This window comes from Papio anubis, chromosome 1 (genome assembly GCF_008728515.1).
Source record: "Papio anubis isolate 15944 chromosome 1, Panubis1.0, whole genome shotgun sequence".
NCBI classification, from domain to species: Eukaryota; Metazoa; Chordata; class Mammalia; order Primates; family Cercopithecidae; genus Papio; species Papio anubis.
Window position 1 is genome coordinate 96,424,711 of NC_044976.1, and position 13,179 is coordinate 96,437,889.

Sequence of the window (13,179 nt, forward strand, 5' to 3'; positions counted from 1 at the left end):
CTATAGTATTTACCATATTGAATGACTAGGGAAACTAATAATTCCACATAAAAATTGTTGAGTAACCACTATATTAGACATTTTCATATGAAAATATTATTCAGTTTATACTGCAACTCTGTAAGTTAGATGCTACCTTTCCCTTCATAAGTGAAAGTAAGGAGGTAATTTTCCCCAGTTTCACAATAAGTGGTTTATCTAAAAGCTCAAACCAGACTTCAAATCCTAACAAATCTGACAATTCAGATTTAAATCTGACCATGCAGGAATAATTTTTAAATTCTTTCAAAACCCTAAATTGATATAAAAGTATTTATCACTTTTCTCCTAAATTAACTATTTTAAGTACTTGAAATATTAAGAACAAATCTTTATATGTAAAAAGGTACCTGGCTGTTGAAGGAGTAAGGAGTTAAGGTATCTTTACAGCATTTTAGAAAATTAGTGTTAAACGTTGTGAAAGGTTTCTCTGTATCTTTATCGGAGACTTTCTTCAGCCTTTGTTCATCCTTAAAGGATTAGACACTTGGGCAAGAGCGCACAATGCCCTCTTCACAAAAACAATAGGTACTATTAATTATTCAATCAATCAACCATTCACTTCGTGAATGAAAACTGGACTTAGACTTACATTGAGTTTTTAAAAAATTAAAGATCAAAATTCCTTTTGTTCTTCTCAAACCCATATAAGCCATTTTTTTTTCTAATTTTTGTTGTATTTTTTTTTTTTGCTACAACTCTACGAGTCATTATGAATTATTTCAAATCTTAAACAAATTAACTGAATTTTATAGATAAAGTCTATTCCCTTGATATATCTGTGTGCTAGACTTACTATCAAAGCATACTTTCATAGATGTTTCACAAATCATGTGTTTTGATGATCAATGACAGTTCCTGTCTATGAGTATTTAGCAAGCATAAACTAAAGTGAATCTATTCAGGGTCCTGAATTTTAAAAATCAATTCATTTTAACACAAACTAATTTTCAAAACAGAAAACAATGAACATGGATTTTCATGATAAATCACAACTTGGAAGTGCTTAATTAATAAATGTGCCACATTTTTAAATGCCTATAGAAGTCATATTTAATGCTTTAACTGGATTTGCTAAGACAAGCTGTATGTTGTACCCACAGATAATAATAGAGAACAAGATCAAATACTGTTATTATTTTCATTTGCGGAGTTAAATCTGAATTTACCTTGTTTGCAATACTTGTGATGAATGATTTAATATCAAGATTAGTTGGACAGCTCTTCTGACAGGGGGCATCTGCACATTTCAGGCATCTAGGAAATAAAATAACTATGTTAAGAAACTACAAGTGAGATAATCTATATATTTTCTACCTTATACTCATTCAGAGTGTGTGTCTAGTAAGTATAAATAAAATTGTATCATTTTTAGGTACAAACATTTTTAAGCAATAAATACAAAGTTTCTGTGTTTCACCCTTGGCACCCCTCCTGGGATGCATAAATGAGAATCATGCTGGCTAGTAACTGCCCCTCCTCTCAGAGTTCCTTCTTGATTTTAAGAGAATCATACTTATTTAGGACATACTATTCCCTCACTCTATCAGTTTTGTTTGATCCTTCACTATGCTGACAATACTTGCACGCAGTTTTTTATGATAAGGTTTGTAATTCTTTTAGACCAAAATTATTATACAAATGCAAAGATCAAAGGTAAAGTCTTATTTTACCACTTGAAATATCCTTTCTTCCACACTTCCCTCCTTCCAGATTCCCTCTCTACCTCTCTCTCTTTCCAATCTTCTGAAGTCTTTCAGCCTCCATCCCATTCACATGACAAGTGAGTTCTGAAATAGATGCTTCAAAGCATAGCCCAGATCCACCCCCTTCAGGACCAAAGCTCTATTCCCACAACTGCCTTCCCTCTGCTGCTGAAGAGAATGGGCTCCAACAAGGTCAGCCTCCTTTCCAGTAGCAGCACACATCCAATTCAAGGCCAGTGAGTGGGGTTACAGGATCGCTACCCATTCCCATATTTGGGGAACTAGTCTGCAAGGAGCCACTGAAGCATTTATTGTGACTATTTGCTCAACCCCACTTCCTTCACTCTTCTACAGATGTTAACCTGCATATAAACTTCCTGCATATTAATCTCATCTCAGACTGTCCTTCCTGGGGAACTGGTCAGAGATTACATTTCAACTTTGTTGCACCTAAGAACCACCTGGGAAGCTTGATAAATGGCACAGACTTCACAGAGGAGCCCCTCCTGAGTCCAAGTGACTGGCCTGGGAATCTGCATTTTGAAAAGGGCCTCTGAAGTGATTCTAGTGTTCACAGTTGGAACCACATTGTTAGAACCACATTCTATAATTATTCATTCAGGACAACTAAAGCCAATGGCCAGACTCATCCTTTATTTGCACATTAACTTGTATGTGTTTTTCTTCATTTATTCATTCATTTAATACATATTTAATAAGCCTCCATTACATAGCAGAACCTGGGACATGAGAATATAAAAGTGTTGGGAAAAGATCACCATGGTCCTGATATCACAGAACATTCAGTTTGAATGAAGTACAGACACAGAAAAAGTCACACATTGTTCAATGTGGTCAATGAGAATTTGGGTGAAATACAGCATGCTAAGGGAACACAGATGAAAGACAGTAGTCCTGGAGGGAGATAGGACACGCTTCTTGGGAGGAATAATACTGAAATAGAAGCTTGAAGAATGAGTGGACATTAGGAAAGCAAACGACAGTGGGATTCTGAGTGCAGGGTCATTCAGGATAATTAACCAAGAATAGAAAAAGTATGCACCAGTGCCTGGAAAGAAAAGAACGTGACAGGGTAGGTAAACTAATGAATTTGGTTTAGTATAAAGTGAGAGTGGGAGTAGAAAGAAATGAGTGTGGAGATAGACAACTAAGGAAAATATACTACTGCCACATGTGTCCGAAAAACAACATTCTCCAAGAATTTCACTAAGAATGAATCCTACATTGCTCAGTGACAAAGGTGACTAGGTAGCTCATTTTCTATACACTTCCATGTGTAAAGACCTTGGTTCATTTCCTTCATGAAAACAATACCAGTCTCCTTGTCATTCTTTTGTGAGCAAGAGAGCCCTCTTCATTGTCTGAACCAATTTCTCAGTACCTAATTAATATCTTGTTTTTAAATCTGATCTCTTTTCTCTGGTTTGTGCCCTTAGCCTTCTCTCTAAATTAAATTTTACACAATGAGTACCAAAGGCTTTTCATAATCAATTGTCCTCTCTGAAATGTAGTCATTAAACCTCTCCCCTATCATTTCTGTAAATGCCATTGTTAGATTCACATCTATCATTTAGTTGAATTCCTGTCTGCTCATACTTAACGTTTTTTCCCTGAAACACTATGGTTGAGTTCAAAATAATTTCTTCAAAGTATAATCTGCAGCATACATTGCAAACAATATAAAAATCTCCATAATGTATGGCCTATTTGGTCCTTGATGTTAAAATGAGGTGATATTTATATGTGTAACTGTCATGTGGATAAATATACTGAGCATTAATAGTGGTTTGAAAGGATTTTCTTTTACGCTGCAATATAAAATAGCTAAAAAGAAATAATAAGCCAACTTAAATATCTTATTGAAAAAATGTCTTTTCAACAGTTGTAAAAATATCTGCCATTACACAGGAGTACGCGCGCGCACACACACACACACATATATATATATATATATGGCACATCATATGAATTCTGGTTATCCCTATGAAGTCACAAGTTTCCTGCTTTTCTTTTTTCTAACACCCAGCTTGAAAAATAACACAATTAAAAAATAAAGTTACAATGTCAGCAGGTACAAGTGAACGAAATTAATGTGCAGTGTATTTTTCTGTTCTTCCAGAGAAATCTTATATTCAACATAAACAGATTCACTTAACAGCATTGACAATGTAAGGATTTTTAGTTGTGGTTATTAAGCCTCTTTACCAAATAATTCTCCTTTTATTATTGAGCTAGTTCACAAATAACAGCTGTTGAAAATGTCAGATGTTAATGAGGCAGGGCCACGCAAACCTGAATTGTAGCATTCTTTTTTCCTTTGGTGTCATGAATATGCCAGAATGGGCAGACTCTGATAATAATACCATCTTGCAATTCTCTAAGCGCTCTGCAGACTAAAGTGCATCAGGCTGCCATTAATCCCACTTATCACTCTGACAGCTCAGTAATTACACTACTGCTATAGCCAGGTAGTCCTAATAAAATATCAACCACTGCACTGGAATGCATACTGGTGAGATGTTTTATTAAACTTTGAGGGGTGGGGGTTGATCATCAAGTGACATTAGTGTTGACCTATTTTTCTATTTGACAATAAATTATCCTTTGACCATGCCATAATAGATATTACAGAGTGCATTTACTGTACCAAATCAGAAAGGTACTGCATTACAATGATATAGGCAAATGGTGTAAATAAAATACCAGAAATGCATGTCAGAATGTTATTACCTAAATTGCTTTAAATAATTGATACCATGAAAAATCACAGACACAGTACTTAGGGGAATATGTCAACAATTATTGTAAACCACAGTTCCACATAAATTTCTCCTTAAAAGTAAAATTCAAATTACACTTGTTTTCATCTTTAGTCATTTAATTCCCCTTTTACCTTTCAAAGTTACTCTCTTATAGTGCTGTTTATTTTTAAATGCATAAGCAGCAAAAATTAATTCAGATAAACAATTATGTCATACTTTTTCCCCAAATAGTTGTTATAAAGTTAAAGAAGTGTATTCGATTTTTTTAAACTACAAGGAAACAACTTAGAGTTTTCACTAGTCATACATTTTTTAAATTTTCGTATTTAATACAAAGCGTAACAATGAATTTCACTAAGAGCAAAATATAGAATACTTTATCAATGTTAATCTTTCATGATTCGACATGACCATAAAAAATGTACGAAAACTTAAGTACTGTTACTTAAAGGCCAAAAACTATTAAAGATATATTTATCCATGATATTTCTCTAGAGAAAGAGAAATATGATTCCTCTTTCCAAATATCAGTGAGGCTAGACAGTTTGACTCCATAGTATGACACCAAAAATATTATAGTGAGTAATGAAACAAGCGGCATTTCATTCTTCACACATCTGAGAACAGATGCCTGCTTCTTTTATTGGTAACCATCCACAGCATTTGGGATTGTAACCTATGCTTGTTAAAGAGTTTTCTACTCATGAGTTTAAATATCTGAATTAATTTCTTTCTCAGTTAAAAAATAATAGTAATGATAAAGCACATACACACAAATCTATCTGAAACCCTTAAAACTCCCACTGCATTGTCTTAGCTTTGCTAGAGTTTGGTTTAATTGAATCAGCACTGTTTCATCAGGCTATGTAAATATACATTAATCTATATATAATGGCATTAAGCAAGAAAGTATTTACATTAAAAATTAAAATATTTTCCTAATATTAATATTGCATTTCCTTAGATATTTAATGTTCAATATAATCATTTGGAAAGTCTACCTAATTTAGATGTATCAGATGGATTTAAAACTTTGTTTCCCTACCCTATAAGCACCAGTGTAGGAAAATATATAGTTTAGTATCTTCCCCAATGGTGCAGTATGTCTACTGAAAACCGGGCAGAATCAACTATCAAGTTGAAAAGAAATGTGAATAAAGAAATCGAAGTTGGAAGTGTCATACATGTATGAGTTCCACAACTTCTATCCTTTGCTTCCAGACCCTACCATAATAAAAAGAGACAAGAAAGATGGCTGATATCTTTAAAACATGATGGGACTAACTCCACGTTCTGATCCATTAAGCAGTCAAAACAGCCAAAAGCCATCCTCAGCTTCCAATAATTATCTGTCTATTTATACCTCTGTGCTTCTCTTAATAATCCATTAACAGCCCTTCCTATGTACTTCTGACTCTGCTTCTCTGATTACACCACAGGTTCTTAATAGCTTAAGGCTATCTGGAACTAACTTTGAATATTCTTAAATATGCATCTTGCCCCAGCCTTTATTATACTGAGCTGGAATCTATGATAACATCAATAAAAATAACTGAATTTTTAATGCTGTGCAGCATTCCGCCTTTTAACCACACCTATGATGTTCGTGTTTTGAGGCTTTTAATATTTATTTACGTGTATAAGTTAATACCAAACATAATTTTAAATAGCTATTTATCTACTAGAAATTTCCTTCTGCACATGGGTGCTTCAAAACGATTCAAGAGAAGCAAATTTAGAACAGAACACAATTCACACAACTGATGCTCAAAATTATTTACTGGATGATAATAATCAGGAAGCTGGAAATAAAACATAGTTGAGAACTTTCCTACAAGTATTTTCTGAAGTCTATGTCAGGGGATTATTGGTTTTACCATATAAAAGCTTTAAAATGTATAGTTTATACTTTTTTGCATATTTTGAATTAAATGAAGGTACTTACATTAAATTCTATACTCTTTATTTATCTTCATCCATAACAGATTCCTAAAAATTTATAAGATACTTCTATCTCTACCTCATAGATGAGGCTCCAGTCATCTCCCACAAGCACAAAAGACCAGTGGCCAAGGCAGTGGAGGAAACGACTAAAACACATTTAGTATCTTACACCCAGGACTATCCCATCTATGTATAAAAACAGGTTAGAATTTTAAAAGGTGGTATTCTACTGACCCCATCTCTTGATGACATCAGTGCTTCCTTGCCAGAGTAATTTGAAGACTGAGAAAAAAGCAGTTAAGAAGTCACAGCTAGAAAAAGACTACAGTATTATCTCTCCTGGAGTCCAATTTTAGTTTAGGGAAAAAAAAGTAAAAGGTAGTCTTGACTGTCTCCTCAAGAGGTTTCTCAAGTCCAGATGAAAAGGTTGGGTTTTACAGTATCACGCAGTTTTGAAGGCTTACCCAACCTTAGTAGTCATTGAGGCACTATGACTCAGAGAAGGAAAGTGACTTATCCTAAATCTTCCTCAGAGTTTATGGCAAGCTTTTCTAACTCAATCCATTGTCTGTTCTAGTCTGTAACATTTATTTTCTTCTAATTCATGTGCGATTATTAGGAAGCTAGTTTTATTGCAATTTTAAGCAACTGTGATTTAGCCATTTGTGCTGAAAATATACTTTGATTAGCATATCCTTATTAAAAACTTAAATATGCCACAAAAATCCTCAATAGCATAAGAAACCACAACCTCAATCAAGTCCTTCATGCTGTCTTACAAGCAAATAAAATATCTTCATAAAAACTTAGTACATATCACCTTTTATAAAATTTTAAACAAAGATTGCCCTGTTTTACTATACAGGAAAAAGATATCTTTATGATTGTTAAAGACTGTTGCTCTTAAACGTATTTGTTTTGCTTTCTTACCTTGAAAGAGATCTGGACAAAGAAGAAAAAGATTCAAAAATAGGCTTTTGGCATACAGTGGTGGAACAAGAAAGATGTGATGGAAATGGTATACATTAATAACCGCAAAGGAGTCACTGGGAGAAAATACACACATCATGAATACAGGTACAGACAGTTATAACCAGGAATGAAAACAGAACAGAGCCCATATAAAGAAAGTAGCATCAGTACTTAACACTTTCTGAATCTACTGGGGCTCTCACTTATTGGAAATATAAACGCTATATAAATGAAAAGATTTAAATAGTAACACTGAACAACAATGACCAAAAGGCCAAAAGAAAACTTTTTTGTTTCTTTGTTTTGGGTTTTCTTGTTCCTAAATGAATGTACTGACAATTATGCTGAAAATTATGGGATTGAATGAAATTACTGTAGGTTGCAACATGAAGGAAAAGTGTCCCAATTCTGACTACTCCCTGGTAGAAAGTTATTTATGGAGCATAAGATCGTGGTTTATAAACTGAATTGTTAAAATTGAACAAAAATAAGTTATTAAACTATTAGAAGTAATTAAATATTAGCTATTCACCAGTTTTTATATATCAATAATACAGAAACAGTAACAGTAAAGTCAATGAATACAGGAAAAAATATGTAAAAGCATTCATTAAATGTTTTTCTGCCCAGTAGATATCTGAGCACTAAAATAGCTGATATAATTTGATCCCTGTCACCTGCAGCTACAAGTGAGGTACACTTTAATCAAGAAAACCAGAGAATACCATAGATAAAAGCTTTGCTTTATGTCCTGGAGGGACGGGCTTGTTGGCAACCCTCTCCTAGGAAGCCATTCTTTATTCACCTTAAAGATGGTGGGTACTGAGAGTATGTACTTAAAGGGATTGAGGAAGATGGCATGATTCAAGATCAAAGTTTCCTCTGTCTTGTAGTAATGAGTAAAATAGCGATAAGCCATGTACCTAGGATAGGATGCTTTATAGAATCTGTCTATATTTAAAATAAGTCAGTCAGATAATGCATAGCATATATGTATTTAGCGTGTGCATTCACCCAGACTTTCATGTATGCTAATATTAAGTGCTCAAATGTGCTTGCTCATCCAAAGCCTTTAAGTGTATTAACTCAGAAAACGTAACATTGAGGTTAAGAGTACAAGCTCTGGTGCTTGATTGCTCATATTTAATTGTTGACTTCACTTTACTGGTTTTAAGATGTTAGGGCAAAGGACTTAAACTCTCTGAGCATGAGTTTTCTCACTTGCAAATGGGGATAACTTGTACATCAAATTGTTGCAATAATTTTTAAAGATTATACCCTTATATGCATTTCTTTAGTAACAGGTATTCTCTATAATCTTCAACATATTCTGAAAGTTATATATTGCTTTATCTTCCTTAATGTGGAAGGAGGTAGTGAAGAGTCAAGGTATAATGTTTTATAATTATTTATGTACATTTAACATAGCAGACATCTGACAAACATATACATATGCTTTAAGTCTTCATTTTCTCCATACAGGATTTCAGAAGAAGGAAAAGTTATTTTCCTCTCAGGAGAACCACAGAAGACTTCTTAGACAGAGAAACTTATGCTGACAGTTGAGGAACAGGTAGGATTTGACCATGTAGAGATTAGTATAATAGAAATGAAAACTGAGACCAAGTTATCAATGCTATACGGTTCTTTTTATTCTACACAGCAGCTGCCATCACACCATGTACATTTTAACTGCTCAAAAATGTGAAATGAATGAACAAATGAATGAAAAAAATACAGGGAAAAGAAACTATTGCCTAATGCAATCCATTAAAATAGATCATGCCGCTGCCAGCACACCATGTACATTTAACTGCTCAATAATGTGGAATGAATGAATGAATGAATGAATGAATGAATGAAAAAACATAGGGAAAATAAACTATTGCCTAAGGCAATCCATTAAAATAGATTATGCCGCTGCCACCACATCATGCACATTTCACTACTCAATAATGTGAAATGAATGAATGAATGAAAAAAATAGAGGGAAAAGAAACTATTGCCTAATACAATCCATGAAGATAGATTATGGCTTCATCCAGGACGAAGACTATAATTCAGCCAGGCATGGTGGCTCATGCCTACAATCCCAGCACTTTGGGAAAGGTCATGGTGGACCTTTCCAAAGATTACGAGGTCAGGAGATTGATACCATCCTGGCTAACACGGTGAAACCCCGTCTCTACTAAAAATACAAAAAAAATTAGCCAGGCATGGTGTCACACACCTGTAATCTCAGCTACTCAGGAGGCTGAGGCAAGAGAACCGCTTGAACCCGGGAGGCGGCGGTTGCAATGAGCCGAGATCACGTCACTGCACTCCACCCTGGGTGACAGAGCGAGACTCTATCTTAAATAAATAAATACATAAATAAATAAAACGAAAGACTATAATTCATCTTTGGTTCTCAGTGTATATCCTAGATGGCACATGTATAGGTGCTCATGTGTGTTTAGGAAACATTTCTCAGTCACTGTACTTCAGGAAATCAAACAACAAAAATACATGTCAATCTCATCAGTGGTCCAATATTATTTACATTGTACTGTATATGGAATCCTTTCCTGTTGAGGCTTTTGTTTCCCTATGGTAATGGTATGATGTAAAAAATATTCTCCTAAAATAATTAAATTAAAAATGATAGGTTGAACAACACAATGTACTGTGAAACTTGTACTGTTGAAAATGGCTACATTCTAGCTAAAAATGTGGCTGATCTTTATTATGGGTTTGAAAAGTATCTGAAGGATGCAACTGGTAAGTATGAGGATATATGTGACAAAAGATGCTTTCCTTTACTCCTGCTCCACACATTATCTCCTAGCTATTCTGTACAGCCTATCTCCCTTCCTTTTTTAATTGTTGTCATCTTATGATATGGCAACAAAATATTTATGTTCCAGGGTAGGGTAGCAAATTTCCCTGACAAAGTAGGCTATCCATGTACAAATATGGTCTGTCTTTCTGTAAGTTCTGAAAGTTATATAGTGCTTTCTCTTCTTTAATGTGGAAGGAATTAGTGAAGAGTCAAAGAAAAATGTTTTACAATTATTTATGTACAATAAGCAGAGTACACATCTGACAAACATATACATATGCTTTAAGTGTTCAGTCCAACAATTTTTACACTTTGCACTGGTCATATGAATTAACTAGGCAAAAGCAAACCAATGATACTCCCATATATGCATTTCGTTTCTCAAAATCCTTCCAGAGTCTTACAAAGAATTCAGTTAAGAGTTTTAATAGAGAAGAGTTTTAATAGAAGAGTTTTAAAGAGTTCAGTTCACAGTTTTAATAGAGAAATACCTATATCTTATATACCACATTAATTTGAATATGTTTACATAAATGCAACCACATATATCCATAATAGATAATAGTTACACATTTAGTTAACATGTAGCCATATTCAGAAGCCCAAGGTTCAGAGTAATTTTTATAATCCCATCATTTTATAGTTACTATTTTTAATTTAACTAAAACAAGCCATATGTAATTATTTTTTGGAAACTAAGATATTGTTGCTTGCTCACCACCACTACGGTTCCCTTCATATTCTAGACAGCTATTACATGATGCTTAATATACTTTTGATCCTTCACAGACCTTGATGACAGTACTAACAGTTTTTATTACAGCTTTCCTACTGCACTGTAATCTTATTTCACCTGGACCATTTCCCCACTAGTGTTATAAATGCTTTGCTTTATATCAAATAATTACCCAGACTTCATAGAAAAAAAAAATTTTGTGTTGCATATTCACATGCTATGCAAATTATCTTCTTAATTTTTGAAACACCTGTTGTATGTTTATCTTAATTTCAATGAAGCCCCTTTAGAAAAGTTTAAAAAACTAATATATATTTTTCATAGATGCCCTAGAAGTAAACTTTTCATCAAACTTCAAAACTGAGAAAATTCTATATTTTATGACATATTTGCAGACAATTTCAGAAATAATATATTAGTAATAGTAATCTGACATATAGATTTACAGTGCATGTACCCCAGAACTCAACGAAAAATAAAAATTTTAAAAAAGATGTGAAAGTCTTTTTAAAAAAGATGTGAAAGTCACATTGTTAAATCCATAAATAAAATAGGTTATTGGTTCCTATACAATTCCTAGATGTATGGAATATGTTTGTTATGAAAAAAACAGCATGTAGACAAATACATAAACCTACCTTAGGGCATGTGGACTAAGATTTGGGATAGATTTTACTTTTCACAATGCTGTATTGTTTGCATTTTTTGCAGTAAGTAAGTATAACTTACACTATTAAAAAACAAGACACAGATGTTGACGAAAATCACATTATCTTAAGTAATTTTTACTCTTTGCACTGGTCATATGAATTAACCAGGCAAAAGCAAACCAATGATACTCTCATATATGAAATTCCTTTCTCAAAATCCCTCCAAAGCCTTACAAAGAATTCACTTAAGAGTTTTAATAGGGTGACCATAATTGATATACAACTGACCACAGGTTTGAACTACATGAGCTCACTTACACATTGGCTTTTTTTTTCAACCAAACAAGGATTGAAAATGCAGTATTTGTGGAATACAAAATTTGCCTATATGGAGGGCCAACTGAGGAACTTGAGTATGTGCAAATTTTGGTATATGCAAGGGTCCTGGAAATTCTCTAGCATATACCAAAGGATAACTATATTTCTGAGTATTTGGTGGCTCATACATCTACCATAAAAAAGGGCTGAGGTGGATGTAAAGAATACTGAGTGCAAATGCAAGTTCTGGAGGCACTCATTAATTAAGCTGAAACAATAGTAAAAAAAATTTGGTCTTAAAATTAAAAGATAGTATTCATCAATAATAGAATCTTGAAGTAAATAAATGTTTCCACATATTAGTCATCTAGGTATAACTGAATAACAAATAATTCAACTCAAAATTATTAAAAGGTTCTGTGTTCTAAGTCTGTGATGGCAAAAGGGAGGAGTTACTAGAACTTACTTAGAAGATGATAACTTAATATATTGGACACATACTTCATGGAGAGGGCTTTCAATATATATATATACACACATATATATACACATACAAACATATATGCATACACAGACACACATACACACACACATATATATAGAAGGGGACAGTGGCTCACGCCTGTAACCTCAATGCTTTGGGAGAGTTACTTCAGGTCAGGGTTCCATATCAGCCTGGGCAACACAGAAAGACCCTGCCTGTACAAAAAAAAAAAAAAAATATGAAAGAAATTAGCCAGGTATGGTGTCTCTACTTTAGGCACAGCTACTCTATAGACTGAGGCAGGAAGATTGCTTGAGCCCAGAAGGTCAAGGCTGCAGTGAGCTATGATTGCACCACTGCACTCCAGCCTCGGTGACAGAACACTGTCTCTAAAAATGATTTTTTTTAGATAGAGTCTCTCTCTGTTGCCCTGACTGGAGCGCAGTCGTGCCACCTCAGCTCACTGCAACCTCTGCCTCCTGGGTTCAAGCGATTATCATGCCTCAGACTCCCAAGTAGCTGAGATCACAGGCCTGTGCCATCACACCCGGCTAATTTTTGTATTTTTAGTAGAGACTTTCACCATGTTGGCCAGGCTGGTGTCGAACTCCTGACCTCAGGCAGTCCACCCACCTCAGCTTCCCAAAGTGCTGGGATTACAGCTGCGAGCCACTGTGCCTGACCTAAAAAAGATTTTTGTGTGTGTGTAGTTTTTTTCTTTAAAAG

At 34.2% G+C, this 13,179-nt stretch overlaps 1 protein-coding gene across 5 annotated transcripts in view; it reads right to left on the reverse strand.

Moving 5' to 3' along the window:
- The window catches only part of DPYD (dihydropyrimidine dehydrogenase), an 869,249-nt gene that overhangs the window by 670,326 nt on the left and 185,744 nt on the right, over positions 1-13,179 (reverse strand). For all 5 annotated transcript variants that reach the window (XM_031654381.1, XM_031654339.1, XM_031654360.1 and 2 more), the window contains one exon: positions 1,209-1,296. Coding sequence is in view for 3 of the 5 variants with exons in the window: in XM_031654339.1 (XP_031510199.1) it covers positions 1,209-1,296 (88 nt within the window). In the remaining 2 variants the exon portion in view is untranslated. The remainder of the gene's footprint in view (positions 1-1,208; positions 1,297-13,179) is intronic.